This window comes from Sorex fumeus, unplaced genomic scaffold (assembly GCF_029834395.1).
Source record: "Sorex fumeus unplaced genomic scaffold, SorFum_2.1 ptg000050l, whole genome shotgun sequence".
Classification (NCBI taxonomy): domain Eukaryota; kingdom Metazoa; phylum Chordata; class Mammalia; order Eulipotyphla; family Soricidae; genus Sorex; species Sorex fumeus.
In genome coordinates this window covers 497,879-521,469 of record NW_026606107.1, presented here as the reverse complement: position 1 = coordinate 521,469, position 23,591 = coordinate 497,879, and the positions used below count along the sequence as shown (strand labels likewise).

At 38.0% G+C, this 23,591-nt stretch overlaps 2 protein-coding genes and 1 pseudogene across 3 annotated transcripts in view; all 3 read left to right on the top strand.

Moving 5' to 3' along the window:
* The window catches only part of BEX4 (brain expressed X-linked 4), a 101,554-nt gene that overhangs the window by 20,894 nt on the left and 57,069 nt on the right, over nucleotides 1-23,591 (top strand). The window lies entirely within an intron of this gene.
* On the top strand, nucleotides 1,614-6,212 carry LOC130032547 (transcription elongation factor A protein-like 5; annotated as a pseudogene).
* On the top strand, nucleotides 11,638-13,617 carry TCEAL8 (transcription elongation factor A like 8). Of its 2 annotated transcripts, none has more exons than XM_056124098.1 (3): nucleotides 11,638-11,760; nucleotides 12,135-12,250; nucleotides 12,856-13,617. In XM_056124098.1, the coding sequence occupies exon 3, from the start codon at nucleotides 12,896-12,898 to the stop codon at nucleotides 13,247-13,249; it is 354 nt and encodes a 117-aa protein (XP_055980073.1). In that variant the 5' UTR covers nucleotides 11,638-11,760; nucleotides 12,135-12,250; nucleotides 12,856-12,895; the 3' UTR covers nucleotides 13,250-13,617. The 2 variants fall into 2 exon arrangements, with proteins under 2 accessions (XP_055980073.1, XP_055980072.1); XM_056124097.1 differs by having other exon boundaries at nucleotides 11,643-11,760; nucleotides 12,179-12,250.

Here is a 23,591-nt window from a genome sequence, read left to right as displayed (position 1 = left end):
TCTGATGTGGTTTTCAATGGTCCTATTGCCAATTCCTTATTTCCCCCCAGGAATTAAGGGTGAATTGAGTTATTTTTGTGGGTATTTGAGAGAAGGAAGGAAGGAGAAGCATTTACATTTACTTAGGAAAGCACTTTAGTCACCTCTCCAAGTACATTTTTTGAGTGACCAACAACCTGAATGTAAAGGTTGAAAGATACTGTATATGCTGGAAGATGTGAAGGAGGCAGCACAGGAGACGACATACCTTCTACTTCGTGATAGGGCAGAGAAAATCAGTCCATGTATCCACCCTCACCTTTTCATCTACTTTATTTATAGTTAAACTTTTGAAGAAAATAACTGTTTTCAAGGCCAATATTGTTTTAAATTTTCAAGACTGATATTGTTTTAGCCATAAAATTCTGAAAAGGTTACTTATCTCTCAGTAATGGAGAGCTCTAGATACATGTAAAAAACATGAGAGCATTAGATACATGTATTTCTGGGGATGGGCAATAAAATATAACAGAACCAGCTACTTATAAAAATGTATAAGCCAATCAAATTTGTTTTTATATAGTAAAAAATTAATAGTCAGATCTTAATCTGGAAGTAAAGATCTTTGAAGTTTTTTTTTTCTTTTTGGGTCACACTCGGTGTTGCACAGGGGTTTCTCCTGGCGCATGCACTCAGGAATTACTCCTGGCGGTGCTGGGGGGACCAAATGGGACCAAATGCTGGGAATCGAACTCGGTAAGGTAAATGCCTGATCCGCTGTGCTATCACTCCAGCCCCAGGTCTTTGAAGTTTTTAATGTTACTGTTTTTCTCCTTTATCTCAAGCATTTCTTTCCCCAAATTTAATTAACCTTACATTTTTGCTCATAAAAGTAACACGTGGTAAAGGAAACAATAAAACTGAAAAAAACTGAAGGAGAAAATTAATCCTTATTTCAACTACCTGTCTACATACTTAAAAATCCACCCAGAACTTATTATGTGAAGGTCCAGCGGACAGGAGGAATGAACATCAACGACTGAGTAATTAGAGTTAGATTAAGTTAGATTAACAGAAGAACTGATTAGATACATGAAGAAAAGGAAAAAGAAAAACAATTTCCCAGAGTTGCACTCATGGTAGCCTGAAGTCCTAGGAGAAGTTGCATTCTTTCCATCACTCTATCCCTCGCCGCTCCCTCGCGTAATAAAAAAGGTATAGTACAGCGGGAAGTAAAGGTATTTGACTGCTGGTTTAAGAACCTCTGATAAAGGGGCCTTAGAGATAGTATAGCAGGTAGGGTGCTTGCCCTGCACACGGTCGACCCTCGACCCGGGTTTGATCTCTGGCAACCCATTTGGTCCCTAGAGGCAGCCAGGAGTGATTCCTTAGTGCAGAGCCAGGAATAGTCCCTGAGCATCACGGAGTGTGGCCCCCAAAACGAAACAAACAAACAAAAAAACCAATCCTCTCTGGTAAAGACGTAAATGAGTGACAGGGTCTCAAATGCCGGGAAGGGTGAGGGAGGGAGGCAGAGGCCAGGCTGGGGAGGGGCCGGTAGTGTTTATTAAGGAGAGGAAGGTGTGGTCTGGCTCCGGAATCACTTTCTGCCGGCTGGAGGGAAGTAGGGATCCCGAGCCCACCAGTGACGTGTCCCTCACGTGATCAGGAGCTGACGTGTGCAGCCATCCCTGTCCTGCAGGTTTCAGCTCCTTGTGTCCGTGAAGGAAGACAGATTTTAGTCGAAGGGACAGAGGAGCAACTACCCTATAACCCTGCAGGTATGTATAAACCGTGGTGGGGCTGGGGGAATCCTTGGATTAGAAAGTGGGGTAGGGGTTACAGAAGAGCCGGTTTGCTATTCATTTTCCACCCTTTTCTACCCCCATTTATTTTGGCGCAGAAAATTGTGTGCTGAGGAAACGGTCTTTTATTCCTTGGATAAATGTGGATTTATGGGAAAAGGATGTTGTTGATGGCTACAAATTCACTGCAGTCTGCAGGCTCTGGAGTGGGCTGTCAAATGGCAAAGACCAGGGCGGGTTTAGGGCTGAATTCTCTCAGTCACTCGCGGATGCCCATTCCTTCAGCACTAGAAATGGAGGGGAGTGATTGAGAACCAATAGGGATTGAGAATGAATCGGAATCTCCCAGAAGGTGGGCGATCCTGCGATGTCCGGAAGTGAAGAACCCGAGTAGAGAAGTGCGATTGGTCCCTCTGGCGCTGTGGAAGGAGGGTACAGCCTGTGAGTGATGGGGGAGTGCAGAGCTAGCAAAGGGACAAGGCCTGCTTTCTGCGTTATCTTTTCACCTTACGTCCATTTTGGAGCAGGAAATGGTGGTCTGTAAGGGCGGGGGCAGAGGAGGTGCTGCAGAGCCCTGGGGTACAGACTGATCTGGAGATGAGCTTCCTGTAGCTAGAGAGTGATTTCTGAATTAGGGAGGATTGAGAGCAGATAACAAGGACCAGAAATTTTACTGAGCTTGGGAATAATCTGTATCTTGCATTGCAGGAAAATGTGATCTTTCTGGGCCTGTGCAGAGTGAAGAGTACACAGGTGTGCGTGCTCTGGGCATTTTTGCCTTGCACCTAACTCTACCATCATCATTTTCAAAGAAGTGATGGACTTTATGCCATTTGGGTACCATGAGGTGTGTGGGTGAGGATGGCAGAGACTTAAACGCAGCAGGATCTGCTAAGTATCACTGTCCAGGACCTTGATCATTTTGCAGGAAAAAATAGAAATAAATTTGGGATGAGAGTTTAGTAACACAGAGACATTGTGGAAATAATATTTCTTTTCCATTACCTAGTCACAGACAAGCCAGAGGCTGTTAGGGAATGGCTGCAGTTAATTTGTGGCATCAGATAAATACTGGGGAATTTACCTGGGAATTTCCACTGAAAGTGGAAGATGTTGGGAAATTTTTGACATTTTATGTCTTAAAAGAGCCAGTTTTCACTTCCTATTCACTTTTCAATCTGTTACCCATTCACCTATCTCCTATCTCTCTGCAGGTCTTCGGGTCTGTGGTTGTAAACACCAACCCAGACAAGAAAAGGAAAGACCTGCAGGATCAGTAAAGGTCAGTTGGAGAAGGCAACTACCCTAGAACCTGCAGGAGTGACTTAAATCTGAGCAGAAGATGTACAGGTCACTATCACACCATCTCCAAGCCTCCCATATTACAATCGCAGAATAATAGCCTCTGTCAAAACCTAAGAGAACTTAATGTTTTAAGGCTAATGAAGATACATGGGAGAATAAAATAGCAAGAGAGAGAGGTGTGGCCTCTGCAAAGCCCCCTGAGATAGAGTAGCGCTGAAATCAGAACTAGTTATTAATGTGTTGTATCTGCAGTTATGTATGTCCGTAATTGCAGAGAAGGGGAAACAGAAGAAATGAGCAGGATTCCTTCAGGTCAGTGTAAGTTGGCACCAGTCAGTTAAAATGAGCATAACCATGCCAGTGCAAAATTTATAGAAGCAAATCTTTTATACATCTCTCTGCACACTTCCACTTAAATGTAGAGAGAAATGTCTGTAGGCTTTTCTACACTAATGGTTTCTGTAAACATGTATGGATTAGAAAGAAAAGGGAGGGGCAGGTATGGGTGGGAGTATACCTGGAAGTTGGGATAGGGCCAAGAAAACTCATAGGCAAGTACTAGCATTTGTATTCTATTATCTCTATCGTCATTCTCCTTTGTCTCTTCTTTGTCTCCTAAGACAGGAAAAGGAGGGAAAGTCTCAACATGGAAAAGATCTACAAAGAAAATGAAGGAAAGCCAGAAAATGAAGGAAACCTAGAAAATGAGGGAAAGCCAGAAATTGAAGTAGAGCCTGAAGATGAAGGAAAGTCAGTGGATGATGAAATGCCGCACATAAAGTGGAATCCAGGACACAGAAAGCGTCAGGTTGAGGGACAGGCAGTTGGTGAGGGACAGTCAGATGAGGGCAAGCAAGGAAAGCAGGGCAAGTTCAAGGAAGAGGGAAAAAGACACAGTGAGGGTGAGCCAGACTTCCAGGGAAAGCCAGGGAGCGAGCCATGGGCAGCAGAAAAACACCCAGCTGAAGATCGTGTGTCCCGGAAAGCGAAAAGAAAATCGGACCGGGGGATGGAGGATTTCTCCAGAGACTTTCAGGAGAACTTACAGGAGAGGCATTTGGACAGTGAGGAGATGCAAGAGTGTGGAGAATTGTCAAGGGCTCAGGAAGACCTAAGGAAAAAGCAGAAAGTGGGTGGTTTTCATTGGATGCAAAGAGATATGCAGGATTCATTTGCCTCAAGGGGCCAACCGAGTGTCAGGGGAGTGAGGGGCGGAGGTAAGGGTCAGACTTAGAAGATCTTCCATATGCTTAATGCCTTTGGCCTTGAATTCTGATCTCTCTGATGAGAATATTGTAGACCCTGCTTACCCTGGCAAGCATTTGCCAGACTATGTGCTTTACCTTATGCTGATACTTTGCTTTAGGTGTCACTCTTGTTACCAGCAGTCTTTTGATCCAGCTAGAATGCATGGAAGAGATGTTTGTGATACTTTGTAAAATATTAATTTAAAAAAACAGTTCTTAGAACTGCATATGCAGCATTGGCCCGGTTTTGGGACAAAACTAAATTTAGTTGCACAACACATCCATGCATATGGAAAATTATGGAACTGGGTAGACCAAAAGAAATAATGGTCTTCTTTGAATGGTTGAAGTGAAAGAAATTGCTCTTTCTCCAATTTGTACTTTTTTCTTTAAAAAATTATTGGGCAGAGAGATTGCTCAAAGAGCTGGACCCATTGCTTTGCATATTGGAACCCCAGGCTAAAATCTAGCACCTTTTGGTCCTATGAGCACCAAAGCTTGTGGCCTGCAAACTAAAACTAAACATACAAATAAATAATAAAACATCAAAACGGTAAAATGCATAGCATAAGTCAATCAAATAACTGTTCAATGAATTAATGAAGGCAGTGGAATCACTTAGAATTCATTTGTCAGGTCTTGAAATGTTAAGTAAAACACATTTTCTTTAGGACTCAAAGTTGGAGGAATCAACCCGGAAGTTATCACAGATCCATTGCAATAAGGGACAATCTGTTCTGTGAGATAAGCATGAAACTTGCCTTCTATGATGTAAAGAAGATCAGGTGAGGTATTGAGTGTTTGAGTTGGGTTGGGCTGGCTCCTGTCCTCTCTCCTGTACCACCAGGACCAGTGCCTTGTCAGATGTTTGGAGGAGAGCTGAGGGAGGTCTCACCCGTGCTCAGGAATAAGTCCAGAGAGCTGAGAGGTAGGTGCCACTCTCCCCTGGGTAATGTCATATCTGATGGGCTCTGTTCCATTTCTCATTGATCCTTTACTTTCCTTAGCCTTTCCACTCTTCCCCACCCCCCATCCCCTGCTTTTGCTGATGGACTAGAGTCCTCAAAAGTAAGAAAGATCTTTTATTTTTCTGGTAAATTAAATTCTACTATGTTCCTATGGAATTATGGAGAAGATTACTTTTCTCATCTTATAATTTTGTCACTATGGACATGAAATGTGGAAACTTGCTTTGCAAAATCTTAATGTATTTTTTAAGGAATAATAATTATCCCATTAGATCTGCCTATTTCAAAGCAAACAATTTACCTTACTTGTTTTGATAGCCATGACACATAGTAGAAACTTAAATGAGTACGTTAATTATTAAGTCTGAAGGCCTCAATTCTTGTTATAGTTCTTTCCCTGATTAAACACATAACCTTGAACATGTACTTTCATATTTTAGCGAGTGAAGCTTGTCTCTCCAAAGGGGATATGGCAGGAGAGGAGTTAAACTACAATCTATTGCCAAATATTTTGACATTGGATATACTAGTGTTTCTCAAAGTTTGCCAGTCATTAGCAGACCACCTGGATCAAAATCACCTAACTATTCTGTTTAAAGTACAGAATCCTTACTCCCAGTTCAAATGTAATGTATCAGAATCTCTTTTGATTTGTTTTCACGATGTGTATGTGTTTGCACAAACATGCCTGCATGTCCTTTGCTTTTAGTTATTTTTGTCAAATGATAATATACAAACTTTAAAATCCAATAGTGCAGAAGATTTTATTAAAACTTCAGTCAGCCTTGCATTCCATACTCTTATTCTTTTGGGACAACTATCATAAATGTTTTTTTTCTTCTGATATTAACCTTCATATTTCTGAATAATATGTTTACATTGTTGTTTCTTTTAACACTTATTGAAATGTAATTTAATATTGTAGAAAGTTCACAATTTAAAGTGTACCGTTTATAGGTTTTAGTAACATTGAGTTTTGAAATTATCACTATCTCATTTCAAGACATTTTCATAACCCTAAAAAAAAGTTCACATTCACTAGCACACAGGATTTCCTGTTCTCTCTCCCAGCACCTGAAAAATACTAATCTTTCAATCTCTTTGGATTTGCCTATTTTGGACATTTCATATAAATGCAGTCTTATAATATATGGTCTCTTGTGTCTTCTTTCATTTAGCACAGTATTTCAATGTTCACTCATAGTGTAGTATGTATCAGTACTGAATATTTATGTGCATATTTTTGCATGTAATTTTTTCAGGTTTCTTGGGTATGTACTTAAAACCGAAACTGTTGTATTCCATGGTAAATCTGTGTTTGCGTTTTTGAGAAAGTGCCAAACTTTTTCAAAGTAGCTGTGATTGAAGATCCCATCAGCAGTGATCAAAAGTTGCAATTTTTTCATATCCTTGTTAACAATTGTCATTGCCTATATATTTATTATAACCATCTTTCTAGGTATGAAGTGGAATCCCAGAGGAATTTAATTTATTTTTCTTGAATGGATGGTGATGTTAAACATCTTTTCTTGTGTTTATTGTCCATTTGTGATATATTTGGGAAAATGCGTGCAGCAGTGCCCCATTATTTGTGAGAGATACTAACCAAGACCCCCAAAGGATGTCTTGAAGTCTTGGATAGTACCAAAATCTATTATTCTGTTTCACTTATACATTTATATCTGTGATTAAGTTTAATTTATAAATTAAGAACATTAGGAGGTGAACAACAATGATAATAAAATAGAGCATTTATAGCAATGTGGTGGCTGTCAAAATACCTTATTGTACATGGTTTTCTACAGGGAACTGAAATTGTGAATAGAGGAACAGTAGATAAGAAGGTACTACTGTATTCAAATCACTTATTCATTTTTAAAATGTAGCTGGTTGTCTTTATTGTTGATTTGTAATGACTTCTTGTTTATTCCAGATCAAGTCAGTTAGATATGGGACTTGCAACTGACATTTTTGACTCCTTAACTTTAATCATTATTTATTGACCTTGTGATATAATAATTGAGCACCCCAATAAACTGTCAAGTTTGGTAATGTTAGTATAACCACGAATGATCTTAATCTTAAGGAGTGTCACTAAGTATTGCCCTATAGAAATAGTAATTGTGTACTTCTCTCTATTATTCCTATTATTACCTTTCCTCAATATAGTTTTATCACATGTGGTGCATATTTTTACAAGCTTATCAAATATTCTGTTGCTTAAGTTTGAGGATCATTTTTGTATTTGTCAGGATAGGTTAAGTTTATGTTTGTGTAGCTAAAAACTCTAAAATATCAGCAACGTACCACTATAAAGGTTTACATTTGAAACTTTATGAGACATGGGGATAGAGAGGCTATGCCACAAGCTTCTCAGAAATTTGGATTAGTCATCACATTGCTGCATCAAAAATAAAAGAATATTTGGAGAGCTCATGTTCTTTTATTTTTTTAGGTTTTGAGTCAATACAATGGTTCTTAGGGTTTACTCCTGGCTTTGTGGAGAGGGATCACTCTTGGGTGATTAAGAGTCATCAAAGTGGTACTTGGGAGGCCATATCTGGTGCTGGGGATTGAAATAAAGTTGGCTTCATGCAAGACAGGCACCTTAAACTCTGTACACTCTCTCACATCATATTACTTTTTTATACTGGTCTAGAGGTGATAGAAAGCATCATTTTTTCATATGTTTAATTTCTTTAATTCTGATACACAATTCTGAGGGAAGGATTATGCCCTCTAGATAGGTGACTAAATTAAGACTAAAAGAATTTATACAAGATTACATACTGGTAAGAGAAAAATTTTACCTCTAAGGTAATAAGTTTTACTGAGAGTAGTTAAGGCTTATTATAAACCCAAAGATTTTAATTGTTATTTCACTTTATTGCATAATCAGTTCTTTAGAATGTCCTAATAGTGGTATTGTTTCTACAGATGGCGCACATAAAGAGCAAAGCTCACAATGGCATCTTCTTCTACCATCAATACCTGAAGCAGACATTTCAAATGCTAGGGAGATAGCACAGAGCTCAGAGGTGCATGCTTTGCACGTGTGAGCCAGAGAGATTGTACAGTGGGTAGGGTGCTTGCTTTACATGTGAGCAACTCAGGTTTGATCCCTGGCACTCTATGTGGTCTCATGAATCCACCAAAAATGATCCTTAAGCACAGAACCAAGAGTAAGCACTGATCACAGCACTGATCTCAAAACAAAAACAAACAAAGCAAAAGCAGATCAACTCAGAGATTCCTATTTATGTGACCAATATATACAGTATGGGAACAGTTGAAATGACAAATTATGATAACAAATTATCTAATCTGAGTAGCCATTCAGATCAGTTGTTGAATACTTGAAATGTATCCATGCCCAATTTCCAAATACTGGGAATATGTATTAACAGGAAAGATGTTAGAAGAGTTTGCTATTTGGAATAGATACAATCTTAGTGGAAAGTAATACAGGTTCTTTATGCATTATTCATATTAAAACATGAGTGATTTCTGTTCAGTGGAACAAAGTGGTGCACTGTGTTGGAAAAGCTCACACTCTGAAGGGTCAAATAAGATGGTCCCACTTGAGTCCATGCTATACAGACAAACCTTTGACTCTGGGTCAGATTTTGCCAAGTTGGGAGGTATAGGTTCAACACATAAAGCATGTGAGAGAAATAATGGAAAAGAGTAGTCATCTCAAGCTTTTCTATAGAATGAGCTTTGCTACAACAATGAAGAATATGCTGGAGAAATTGCTGAATGTAGACTCTTGAAATAAAAATAATACAAAAGTAACTTGTAAAGGTAAAATAGAAAAAATATTTAGATAGAAAGTCATGTATAAAAGCTTCAGTGGTAAAATGCTACCTACCTTCCTCTTCCACTTCTCCCTATCCCCTCAGACACATAGAAAAGGAGAGAAGTACAAGGTAACCTTTGCAAAATGCAACAAGTAGGGATACTAATTATAAAAATGACAGAGGAGAGAGAAAACACTTTCAACTTGAGGGGTTTCAGAGGAGAAGTGATGAAGACTGGACTTGTAAGAGAACCTAGGAATAAGAGGAAGACAATCAGGAGAAAGAAAATTACATGCAAAGATAAAGGGAAAGTAACACTTGGGGTGTATTGTATGAAAGTTTCTTTTGGATGGGGCAGAGAAGTGAATGAATCTATATGTATGCGCTGTGAGACTCACTTTTGATGAAACTTCTCAGGATGAGAAGAGTAGGACTTACTTTGAGGATGGTAGAATTGTCATCCAGGGCTTTCAACAAAATGAGTGACAAGTTTAAAACATTGTAGACTCACATGTAATTTATTGGTAATGTTGGTATATTGAAGAAAAAGGCACTGAAGTCTGCTCTAGGTCAGAGAAGGGTTTACTCTAACACAGAGAAGGATTTACTCTTAACAGTTCAAGAAGCAAAAACCCCCTAAATCTATAAACATGTTTGTATCACCCTTTTAATAATTATTCAAACAGGGAACAAGCCAGATGCCAGTTAAAGGGCATGCAGATAAATAAACTGAAACATTCATATAATAGAATACTATTCAGCAAAAAAGAACAGAATAAAATATTGATATTTGAAACAACTTAAACAAATTTCCAGGGCATTATGCTCAGAAGTCTGTCTCTAAATATGACATATAATAGATTTTATTTCTATAATATTCTGTAAAAGGTCAAACTATAGTAATTAGGAATAGACGAGTGGTTGCCAGAGTTTAGAGAAGGGAAAAAAAAACTATAAAGGAGTAGCATAAATTTGGGTACAGTGGTTAATATATATATAATATATGTTTGTGTATATTTTTCTTAATTAATTTTGTGATAATATTGGTTTATGAGGTTGTATATTTTTAGGTATAGTTTCAAGTTTTCAAATGTTTTGTTGCCACATCGTAACAGTAACAAAGTACTAATATTCATCTTCCGCATTTCATTGAACTCCCTGTACCCCTTCAACCTAAGTCTATACATTTTTAAACTTCATAATGAAGATCTGTACATCAAAAGGGTCTAGTTTTCCATATCCTGAATTTAAAAATTATCACAGTTGTCCCCACTATGAAAAGGAAATACAATAGTTAATAATTACACTAATCTGGCGAATATATTTATATTAAACTTTTTCGAGTCCTTCCTATAGTGGTCTCTATTGTTGACTGACACATTCCCCTTTCTGATTATTCTGATTTTCCAGCTTGCTCCACTGCCCAGATTGTTATTTGAGGCACTATTAGTATGCCTCAGTGTTTTAGGTTTCAGGTATATCAGTTTCATTTAAGATACTACTTTTACAGGAAATTTATATTTTTACAAAAATTCTCTCTGATCATTAACAGTTATCCATATTTGGTTGTTCACTTTTTTAATGAAATAAAGTGAATGATACTAGTGTATCTTAAAAATACTATGAGTGAACGAAAATTCTTCCTGCTAAAAAGCCTTTCCTGATGGTAATTACAGGGAACTCTCATTTATGCGTGTTTCATCAGTGTATGAAAATTATTTCCTAACATGTTTCTTTGAGTTCCAATCTGAAGTTTACTCAGAGACAACAGGCTTTTTGTTTTGCTGGACTCATCTGATTAACAAGGCAGGAATCCTGCAGAAGAAAGGTGAGATCGATCTAAAGCTTTCATTGAAAACGAAGTGAAAGGTATCAAAAAATAGTGGATTGTTTACATACAATTACTAGCAAGAGAAAACTGGGTCTCTTTTCATAGATTAATTTGAGAATCAACTTTTAAATGCGCTGTTTTAGAAAGATTAAAGAATAGTTGCTACATCCTTTGTTGTGAAAACTGTCGTTTCCTGTGTAGCCATTTGAAAACTTTTCCAAAATAGATGTAACTTGGTCTCCATTTGTGTCAAACATTGCTTACATGGCATATCGGGTTTAGTATCATTTTTAGAATAGATTGTCTGAAATACTGAACACAAAAGAGGGAGAAAAGACCCACCTCTTCATTCCTGGATTCTTTTCTAACCCCTCCCTCCACCCTCACCCACCCACCTCTTTTGCCCGCCAGTTTGAATGCTTGCAAGCTAGGAATCCTGGGGAAATAGTGCGTTTGTTGGGTTTCTGGGGAGGAAGCGGGGAAGGACAACTTAGAGTAAGATTTCGCAAAAGAAGAAATCATAGATTAACTGACCCTTTTCTTGGTAATCTAGGAAAAACAAATAAAAACTGCACAGAAACGATAATCACTTTTATTGTTTCTGATTGGCAAATAAGAAAGAAGATCGATAGTATCAAGTGGAGGGAATGTAGGTAGCGGGCTGCAGTGTTAAATGGGAGGGGTATTTGAGGACGCGAGCTCATTGATGACGCTACCCTCACGTGACCAGGAGTCGACGTGTGCAGAAGTCCTTAGAGTCCAGGGCCTGTTTCCCTGAAGCAGCTCCCTATTGCCGGAGGGAAAAAGTGTCTCGGATCCTTTCAGGTCAGTATAAAAGTTAGCTCTGCCTTAGGGCTCTGAGAATAAGGAGTCAGAGAACAGAAATCTAGCAAGGTGACTGCTGCTTTCTAAATACTATCCTATCGCCAAACTCTTATTTTTGTGCAGGAAATTTTAGGATGTTTGTGTGTAAGGGGGTTGGAAGAGAGGTGGAGAGGGAGAGAATGCTAGCCAATCGCCCGTCCCGGGAGAGTGAAATAATTCAGAAATAACTTGCATGGTTTCCCACTCTGGTTTCAGGGAACCGGTGAGTACAGGGGAGGGAAGGCGGGATTAGTTTAAAAGCAGGATGAGGATGAAGAAGTGGACAAACTCTCTCCAAACAAGGCTTTGACTCCTGAAGGGGACTTGTGATTCAGGTACTATCTTGCTCACCCAAGCACTCCTGTTGGTCGGTCTGCAGGACTTTTGGTTCTTTGGGAGCGACACAAATCGAGTAAGGGAAGAGGGAGGAAAATCCTCCGGATCCTTTCAGGTCAGTGTAAGGGTGTAACTGCATCAGTTCCCTTGGGGTGGGGGCGGGAGTGTGGAAAACACCAAAGCACTCTCTCTCCCTGGTCACTGCAGCTTCTCCCTATCCGGAGAGCCAGAGCCAGAGCGCTCAGAGACCTGTGCAGAGACAGAAGCGGAAATGGGTGGGGGTGGGAGTTTGGGGAGACTTGGGAGGGAGATGGGGACGCCAGAGACTGGACCAGTTGGTCTCAGGTGAGAGGCTGTAGTTTGTGAAAACTTGGGAAAGTCGAAAAGGGCGGGAGTGTTGGAGACAAGAGGCGAGGGAAGAGTTAATTGTTCCACACTGCTCCCTTTTCTGGGCTACGAGAGGCTGGTAGCAGGGCCTGATGGGAAATGGTGGGCTGGAGCTAGAAAAGATGGAGCTGGAAAGAGGGGGCAGGGAATGGAGGTGGGGGGAGGGAAGGGAGGTGGAGGAAGGGGTGGAGTCAGGAGAGTTAGCAGCCGGAGAATCCAGCTTTCTTTACTTGGAAAACTTGGACAAGGAACGAGAAAAGTCCAGTCTCTATGGGAACTTCTGCTGGGTTTTTGCCTGGCATCAAGTCTTATTGTTTCCTTGGTTTTTCTTAGGATTAATTCATTCAAAAAGGAAATAAGAACAACACTCAGAATGCAAACGTCTTGTGAAGAAAATGAAGGAAAATCACAGAACATGCAAAACGCTGAAGAAGACCATCCTTCAGTTGATGTACCACAGGTGGTGGAAGAAAATCCTCAACCTTCCCAAGAAGGTGTAAGCCAGGATGCAGAAAGAAGCCTTAGAGGAGGGCTGACCCAACCAGACCAGGAATTTAAAGATAACACCCCAGTTAGGCATTTGGACCCTGAAGAAATAATAAGAGGGGTAGATGAGTTGGAAAGGCTTAGGGAAGAGATAAGAAGAGTGAGGAACAAGTTTGTGATGATGCATTGGAAGCAAAGACACTCACGCAACCGTCCTTATCCTGTGTGCTTTAGGCCTTGAATCCTTTTTTTGTATGATACTAAAATTTGGCCCCTGATTTCTTTCTATTAGCATTTTCTGCTGTACTTTTCACCTACCTTTTACTTTTAATCATCTTGTAGAATTTTGTTTAAGGCAGTTTTCTTATTACCAACATCTCATTGAAGTTTGTGTTTTAAATCATTGTTTGTGTCTAGTTTTCAGTTAGGAAGTTTCACACAGATGCATGAAAATATGTTCATTTCATGTCATAAAATAGAATAGCAGGTTATAAAGCAGCATATTTAGCATCAGCTTACATATAGTATAAAATTCCTAATTGCGTGTGTATGTGTGCACATGTGTGGATGTGTATACATGCATATGTATATAAAAAAAGCTTAACTTTTTTTCTGAGTGGTGTATTTTTTCTCTTTGCCTATTTGTATTTTTAATGATCACGTCACACCACTATGACTTAAGGACTTTTTAATAAATTAGAATCAAGTAATGTGCAACCAGCTTATAAGGGCAACGGGGCCACCTAAACTCTTGGTTAAAAAACAGTTCAAATATAAACTTCATATTACCTCTTGATTGCTTAATTAGGGGAATATAACTGGCAATTATTACTGATACATCTGTTTTAAGACTTGATTATTCATGGGGGAAATACTGTCTCAAGGCCACTGAAAATTATGAGCTGTGCTTTACGAGTTCTTGTTTCCATCTGTGCAAACAGTACATTCAATATCTACAGAGCAATTTTTTGATGGAGGGTCCTGGCATGATTGAACCTTCACTGAGGTAATAAGTAGTCAGGGAGGAAGATGGGGCTTTCCATATGCCAGTCCTCTGTTGGGCTCCATCCCTCTCTCGCCTGGGGAACATAATGCCTGCTAAGCACTGCTGCCTCTTCTGCTGGATCTTTGGCTCCAGGCTGACCCCCACTGCCATAAGAGCACTGTAGTCCCTGAGTGCCAAATGCCAGTTTCCTGGGGTCCAGTGGGTTGCATTCTTCTTTCTGCTTTCTAGTGAATCAACACAGGTAGAACATAGGATAGTTTGGGTAACATTGGTTTGCATGATTCAGAAATAGAGCCTTATAATAGCATTTATTTTTTATATATTTTTAAGATTCCATTTTATTTTATTAGCTTTTTGGGTCACACCCGGCAATGCATAGGGGTTACTCCTGGCTCTGCACTCAGGAATTACCCCTGGTGGTGCTCAGGGGACCATATGGGATGCTGGCAATTGAACCAGGGTCAGCCTTGTGCAAGGCAAATGTCCTATCTGCTGTGCCATTGATCCAACCCCTATCAATTATTTTTTAAGTGAACTTTTAAAGGAAAAATACAGTTTTGACAAGATATAAAAGATGACATAGAAAAGATAAAAAGTCAAGGGAGAGAATGTAAAATAAAATGCAGTTTTTTTCTTCACCACATACGTACTATAAATTGCATTTTTTCCTGAACATGTTTGGCTATACATTCACTTTTTCCAATATGAGTAAAATACATTTAACTTCTCTATTTTTTGATCAGCTGAAAATTTGTCTCACACCTGTGGCCTTCAACTTTGTTTTAATTTTTCACTGAATAATAATATTTGGGAAATCCTCATGTTTTCTGGCCATTCTGCAAGGTTATATTCCAGCATGAAGCTGGGCAGATTCCAGCAGGAATGAGATGTGGGTGCCAGTTTCATGAGGCAGATTAATCCATTCTCCTGTTGTTCTGAGAGATAGCTCTCAGCATGTAGAAAGCCTTTTTCCAGCCCCACTCCTCTCCACTGTGGTCTTAATTTTTTTTGGCCCCAGAATGCAGCAAGCATCTGGAGACATCTCTAGAAGATGATAGTTACCCACATTTCAGGTCACAGCTTTGTCCTTTCCCTTACTCTCTTGGGGTGGGAATATTTTATAAGGCAGGAGATAAAGTCCAAAGCTTGGTTGGGAGAGTCTGATCAAGAAGATAACTGACTTGGGCCTGACTGGGGGATCTTGTAGCTGGAGCAGAAGGGATGGTTCTTCTCTCAAAGTTCAATGAAGTGTTCTTTTCACTCCCAACTGGGGTTAAACTGGAGACATGATCTCACCCATAGTTCTCCTACCCACCTTGTACAGACTCCCACATGGGTCCAGCAAGTCTCCTTCCCATGGCCTGTTTTGATAGTTTTCTGGCAATTTTAGATTTTTACGTCTAGTGAAGTGCTTCTGATCTCTGTGTCAGCCTAGGACAACAGACACAAAAGATTCCAGATGGAGAAGCTTTCATAGGCACATGGTCCTACATTTCAGAATAAAATAGGTTTTGCTTCTTATTTGAATAACTCCACGCACTGCAGCCCCAGCCTATGATTTGAAGTCCAGTGCAATTTAGGTGTGAAGATAATTTTGAATACATTAGTGTTAGAGGAATCAGTGCCTTTGCAACACTGCACTGTTTAGGCCTGTCATTAAGAATAATTGCCACTTTTTTGACATCCTAAAGGATTAGTTGGATAATTAGGATAAGATGAAATAAAATCATTGAGTTTGGGAGAGCAAAATGGTTAAGGGGATGGACTTCCATGGCCAGATAAGTCCAATAAGTCCAGATAAACTTGAGTTCCAACCTTAATTATTTTTATAGTATATGTGTCTGTGCAGAAACCACTTATCTTCTTTCTTGGAGGACACCTGTCATCTTAATGACCAGACATCCATGGTCACCAATCAAAACTCTTAAGATCAAAGAGAATTTTTTTCTACCACTGCCATTGTATTCATCATCATCATCATCATCATTATTATCATCATAGGGAGTATTGAGAGAATGCTTAATAGATTTTGGTTGGGTACAGATCACATACTGTGAACGTTTGTAACAATCAGTGAGAAAAATTCATATTACTAATTTGATAATTCTAGGTCTGAAGGTCTGAAAACCCATTACTAAAAATATTAGACAGTATAAGGGAAATCTTGGCCAGAATTTAATTTCTGTCTTATAAGTATATAAGGCCAAATTGTTTCATTCATCTGAAAAATAAAACTATATAATCTTTAAAACTTGTGCAAAGTAAGTGGTTCTTTCCAATAACTGTGGATCTCATGGTGATTCAATAAAAAGAAGAAAATTGACAAAAGTTCACAAGGCCTAAAATGGTTTATGATAAAAGTACATACCACAGAGTTTTATGCCATTATGCACATAAATATTTGTGAGGAAAAATCATGTTCTGTATTTCACTTAAGTTCTTATGAAAAAATTTAGAATTTTTCAATTACCCATTCCTCCACCAGTGCCCATTTTCCATCATTGTATAACTGAAACTCAAGCACAAAAATTTGTAAGTCTGCAACTGTACCTCATGGTGTTTCACTAATAAAAATTAAAAAAAAAAAAAGAAAAAGAAAAATTCTAAAAAAGTGAAAAAAAATTTAGAATTTTCCCCCAAAAGGAATATAATCTGAAAAACAACATTCAATGTTATCTTTAGCACACACTGCTCTTTGTGAATGGTGTGAATAAAATGTGATTGGAGACTTATGTTAAAATTCTTATAAATTTACAAATCTAGTAAATACATGGGCTGGAACGATAGTAAATACATTAGTTAGATTAACAGTCAAAAATTGTACAAAGTAAATGATGAAAGCTATATGAAATTCATGGCACACCACAGATATTCAGAGAATGGTAGATCTTTGAACATCCTTATCACTGGTGTTATTACAATCATTATTGGAATCATCACCATCATGTAATGTTGTGATGATACCCAAATGGGTGCTAAAAATATCTGTGTTTCCTTGGCCCAACATCACCTTTCTAAAGCAAAACTTTGTTCCTTTTATAAATTTCTTCATATAAAATAGGTAAATTGTATATAATAAAGCATTGCCATTCATTTGAAATTATTTAAAGAAGTTGAATTCTATATATTTACCTCATTTAATACTTAGCTGTTGTTTCAGTATTGTAGTATGAGAAAAATAATTTCCTCCTCATTTCCATTTTTTATTAGTGAGACCATGAGGTACAGTTGTAGACTTACAAATTTTGTGCTTGTGTTTCAATTATACAATGATCAAATACTCATTTCCATTTTTTAACCTACCAAAATATTTGAAATCATAAAACTATCTTACTGTCATAAATTTCAAATTTTGTTGTAGAAATATAAGGAAAGCTGCTCCTGACATACTACTTTATGAAAAAAAAGCAACAAACATTTGAGGTGACTATTTCTACATGGTATTAGAGAAAATGTTTACTTTCTTTGTCCTAACATGCATTTCTAGTTTAGACTTTTCAATGAGAAATTGAAAGGCTTAATTATAAATCATTAAAAAGGTGAAAATAGTATAATTCTGTTCCTATTTTGTCTTTAGCAAAGATAGGGGCTATTGGCTCTTCCTTGTTTGCATTATGTTTCATCTTACTTCTGAGAAGAACCTAATCTAAGTGTTAAAATTCTGTGGGTCCTGGAGGAGACACCCTTTCTCTTTAGCCACTTCAAATTTATGTTGTATTTCTGCCTTTGGTCACAAGGTGGCATTTCATAACTGCTTTCTAAATAGTATCTCACAAATTGATTAATTTTTCAAAAATAAAATATGAATAAACATAGCTTTCAAAGAATATTGTAAGTGGATCTCCCAATTCTTCTTAAAAGTAAATAGTTACATAAAAGTACTGAAAGGGTATGGCTTAAGATGCATTTACTAGAGATTTTCCAATTTGCATTTAATTTATTTACTCATTCAACAGATTATTTGTAAATGTTGACTCAATGTCAGACTGTGCTCACCAAAATCAACTATCCATAGGATATTATTCTCCTGAGATTCTATATTCAACTGCTTATATTGATCACTTGAACTAAGAGAAGTGTTATCCAACTAAATGGTCATAACTTTGCATGAACACTTAATCACATTAAGCTGATCTATCCCTTAATCCTCCACCATCCTTAAACTGAAATTGGTATGAAAAAATAGAAAAATCAGAAAGTTTAGAGTCAGAGGAAGTTTTGTTGGGTCATCTTATTTCAGACCTCTTGGAATTGATTGGGTGGGTTTTGTTTTTTTGTTTATTTGTTTTTTGCAACCTAGGAATTGACTTAAAAATATCAGGCTTCAAATACAAACCATTCCTAGGGTATCTAGGGCTGAGAATCAAAATCTCTGTTATATATTTGATGACCAATGATAAAAATTATTTCCAACGTCTACTATTTTTTATGACCACATCTGTTCTTTCTGAGCTCCTGCTTAATGCTCTGGCCTTGGGTAGGTTCTGGACAGCTTTGAAGAAAAGAAAGCTCCTATTTTCCTAGTGCTTCTACTCTAATTTACACGTTTAAAATACTGACACTGAAACTAACACACAGTGAAATGTGTTGCTTTTAAGTGTGTACAATAAAATGAGTATAAATTAAATTACTTCCATCCTCCAAAAAGGTTCCTGTCCTCTTCCTAACCACTGTCTTTGCATTCATTCCCAAGTTTATTTCTATCAATTAATATTACTTTTATTTGTAATAGCATTTCAGATAAATGTAATCATACAGAATGTATTTTTGTGTCTGACATATTTTACTAATTTTACTCAATATACTGTTTTTAAGATTAATTGTTGTAGTTTTATATATTGGTGGCTTATTTGTTTTAAATTATTGCTGTGTAGTGTCACATAATGCAAACAAATGGAAATTTATATACTAAAATGTTTTTGATATATTTTGTTTCCATTTTTTAAACTAGAGTAAGCAGAGCTGCTATGAAGTAATTAGTTGCATTTTTGCACATATGTTCTTATTTCTCCTTGGTGAATGTTTAGGCGTAAAAAGCATCAGTTTAATTTATTTAAAAAATTTTGAGAACAGCCTGTCCAGAAAGATAGTTCAGGGATTAAAGGCACATGCTTTGCTTTTGTTGGACCTCAGTTCCATCCCTGGCAGTGCATGGACCCCTGAGCATTTCTGGGTGTAGACTTGGAGTCCCTACAGGATCTCCTGTTGTATCACTAGAGGCCCCAGAGAGCCGTCAATGTGGTCTTGGCAGTCTCTGGCACCTCAAGGCTTGGAACACCATTGCGAGTCTGGGGTTATGTACTGAACTATTTGGCCCGGTTGCTCAATAATCAGAAAGGATGCGCCCCCTCTCCCCATCTCGTCTGCTGAGTTCTGCTTGGGACATCCTCCACCCAAGATCGAAAACACATTTGTGGGGTTTTTTTTGGTTGTTGTTGTTGTTGTTGTTAATTAAAATAATACTGGAGTATTGGATTATTTTGCCCAACACTTCCACTTGTTGATGAAAGTTAACTTTTTTTAAGCAGGTGCTCAAAAATGGGCTTTGATTCTATTGCATCACAGCAATATAAAATGTTTTCTTTACTGAGGTTAGTGGTCAAAAATAGTGATACCTGGGGCTGGAGCGATAGCACAGCAGGTAGGGCGTTTGCCTTGCAAGTGGCCAACCGGGGTTCCATTCCCAGCATCCCATCTGTTCCCTTGAGCACCTCCAGGAGTGATTCCTGAGTGCATGAGCCAGGAGTGATCCCTATGCATCGGCCAGGTGTGACCCCCACCCAAAAAAAACAAACAAAACATAGTGATACCTAACACTGATGTTCCCTTGGAGGCTCATCCCAGGCATTAGTTCCCTGGAGGCTGTAGACCAGCACGATTGCAGTACAAAGGCGCAGGTATCGAGTTTCCTAGAACCGCTACGAGCCACTCAAGAAGGTTCTGTGGTGGCTCCGCCAAGCAGGTCACCTGCAGCGGCGTCCTGACGGCGTGCCAGCGTATCTTGGAGCTGGTAGCTAGGTGGCTCTGGTGATGCCTCGAGAACCGCGACCTCCCAGGGTTTTGGCTTCCGAGGCAGCTTGGACGCTGTGGGTTTGCTCCTGGCTCTTCTCCAGGTCCCAGGAGCTCCGGCTTCTGCTGGACCAGCTACAGGAACTGCGCCAGCGTCTCTGAGGCAGGAGCTGACTCTCTGGGCACGTCCGTTCCATGCTGCAGAGGTCGCGGTTGGAAATCTTTGAAGTACATGATTAGCATTAAATTTTTTTTCCTTCTGGGCTTTTCATGTTTTCTTACGTTTGGGGTTTGGGGTTTATCTATTTTGTTACCTTTGTATATGGAGTAATTCCATTTATTTTCCCAATTTTTACATATATTAAAGCAATTGTTTTCTATGGATTTTACACATAGCTAACATGCTGAATTATTTTAAATTTATAATAGCTTCTTTTATAATGATACATATTACTTCATTGTTTAACTCAAAGTTATCTTTAAAACTGAGCACAGAGAAAGAAAGTCTAGAAACAAATTGGCTGGTTGTTCACAGAAATAAAAACATCCTGTGGTATGTGCTACTAGAACTACTCTTAAGGTAAAAGTAAAAGTAAAGTAAAGGCCCTCCCGTTGATCGTCGATTTGCTTGAGCGGGCCCAGTAACGGCTCCATTGGAGACTTTGTTGTTACTGTGTCTGGCATATCAAGTACTCTTGGTAGCTTGCCGGGCTCTCGGAGAGGGGCGGAGGAATCAAACTCGGGTCGGCCATGTTGGCCGCGTGCAAGGGAGACGCCCTACCCGCTGTGCTATCGCTCCAGCCACTCTTAAGGTAATTACTAATAATTGGTATCACGAAATTATTTCATGGGACAACTGCTTAATTTCTTTAGTTTGCGAACAATTTTCCAGATTGCTTGGGCCTTTCTATTCTCACACCAGCAGTATAAAAACTTTTGGTTGATCTAGATCATCACCAAAATGTCAGCGTCGTGAAATCACGGTCACAGTCCTCCTGTTGTTCATCGATTTGCTCGAGCGGGCCCAGTAACTTCTCCATCATGAGACTTGTTGTTATTGTGTTTGGCATATCGAATGGGTAGCTTGCCAGGCTCTGCCGTGCGGGCGAGATAGTGTCATGAAATAAGGCTGGAAAACTGTTTTAAATTATATGATATTTAAAGACCTTTCAACTAAATTAAATATCTGGGAAAGAACTGTAGATTGTATCAGAGTATTCTAATATTGTTTAATTTACTAAATGTTATCATTGTATTATGGTTACTTAGCAGACTGTTATGAATGTTAGGAAATAAAATTTTAAGAGTTAGAAAACTTACAATCGAATTTTAAATAGTTCATCAATGGAAAAAGAAAAAAAAATAACAGTAAAGAGAAAGCACTGTCCTCCCATTGTTTATTGATTTGCTCTAGAGGGCCCAGTAATGTCTCCATTGTGAGACTTGTTGTTACTGTGTTTGGCATATCGAATACGTCAAGAGAAAGCAATTGGCAAAATTAACTGGTGAATCTAATATAAACAAAGGGATCAGGCATATATGGGTATTAACCTTATAATCCTTAAAAATTTTTAATTGTTTTTCAACATTGAATATTGAGATGGGAGATAGGGGGAGATATTTGATCAGAATGTCAGAAAAAAAGGTGTCTAAATTAAAAGGTAGAATTTATTGCAGAAGTAATAAGAAACAAATATTTTTTTTAAAAAAGTGGCTATTGGGGGAGAGCGATAGTACAGTGGGTAATGTGCTTGCCTGCACATAGCAAACCCAGGCTTGATCCCTGGCATCCCATACTGCCCCACGATTGCCAGGAGTGATTTCTGAGTGCAGAGCAAGGATTAAACCCTGTGTATCGCTGGGTGTGTTCCTGAAAACAACAACAACAACAGCAACAACAACAACAACAACAAGAGAATAAATCTTTTTTTAAAAGGAAACCTTCAGAGGACTGGAGTGCATAATTTGCATGCAGGAACTTTGGTCCTATCGCAGGTACTACACAGACCACCTTTCCAAGCATCACAGGGAGTGATCCCCAACCACTGGCATTACCAATTTGGATACAAAACAAAACAAAACAAAAAAAACTAAAAGGCTTATAAAAGAACCATAATGGTTCTAATATTTCAAAGTGCTACAATATAGTTTATTGGTGATGACCAGTATTGACAGTTCCAAATAAATCTGGATTCAAATTCAGTTACAAACTTACCTTTGACACAAATGATTTTGGGAAATTAATATCAGCTGTATGCCTTATGTTCTCTATCCCTAAAATTGGAATGATAGCAGAACTTACTTCAAAGTAGTTTTCATGACAATTAAAAGAAAATAATTAGTTTACTTGGTACATAACACGTATTTAATGAATGATAGGTTAGGAGATCCATGTGTGTAAGCATCATTTATGGTTTTTATTGTATATATTTTTAATGTGAAAATGAGCCAATAGTGCTGTTTTTTTTTAATTTCTGGGCCACACATGGCTGAGCTCAGGGGTCAATTTTGGTGTCACTCTGGGGACCATATAGTGGCAGGAATCAAACCCAAGTTGGCTGTGGGCAAGACAAAGAGCTTATCTGCTGTACTATCTCTCAAGTTATATATGAGCACCTGTATTGGGTTGTCCAGCTCAGTTCAGCAATATACAACAATATACCAAGATTTGGTGCCAAAGCTAACTCTGTTTAAACAATGCATGATATTAATTTAATGTCTACAATAATTTAATGCAATATACCATATCAACAAAAGGAAAGATGAAATTGCATAATAAGATTTTGAAGAAGTATTTGACAAGATTGAGCACATATTTATAATAAAACTCTTAATAAAACTGGGAATAAAATAAATACAGCTCAATATGTTAAAATTTATGTATAACAACTATAAACATAGTCAGTGGTGAGGAACTGAAAACATTAATTCTAAGATAAGTAACAAAATCAGGATATTCTTTCTCTCCACTACTGTTTAGTAATTTTTGGAAATAATAGCGATAGCAATTATATGTAAAAGAAAAACATAAAATGAATTCAAATTGAAAGATGTGAGAAAAAAGTCATTGTTTGTAGATATATAAAAACAAAAATCCTAAATACTCAATCCACTAAAGATTAAAAGAAATAATAAATTTATAATAAAATGGCAGGATACAAAGTCCACATAAAACTATTGTTTCGATATGCAATCAATTAATTTGAAGAAAGAGAAATGAAGAAAATTATCTCACTTAGCAGTAAATATCAAAGGAGCAAAAACCTATACCCTAAATACTAAAATTTATTAAATTAAACAGAAGCAAACAGAAGCACAAAAATGGAAAAACCTTTTTTATGATTTATAATAGTTTACCTTGGCAAAATTGTCATCTTACTTAGAGCAATCTCAGATTTAATGCAATTCCTATCAAAATCCCAATGGAATTCATCAAGGAAATAGAACAAATGATGCTAAAACTTTAAAAAAAATTTTTATTATTGAAGCACCATGAGGTACACTTGTAGACACACAAATTTTTGTGCTTGGGTTTCAATTATACAATGATCAAATACCCATCCCTCCA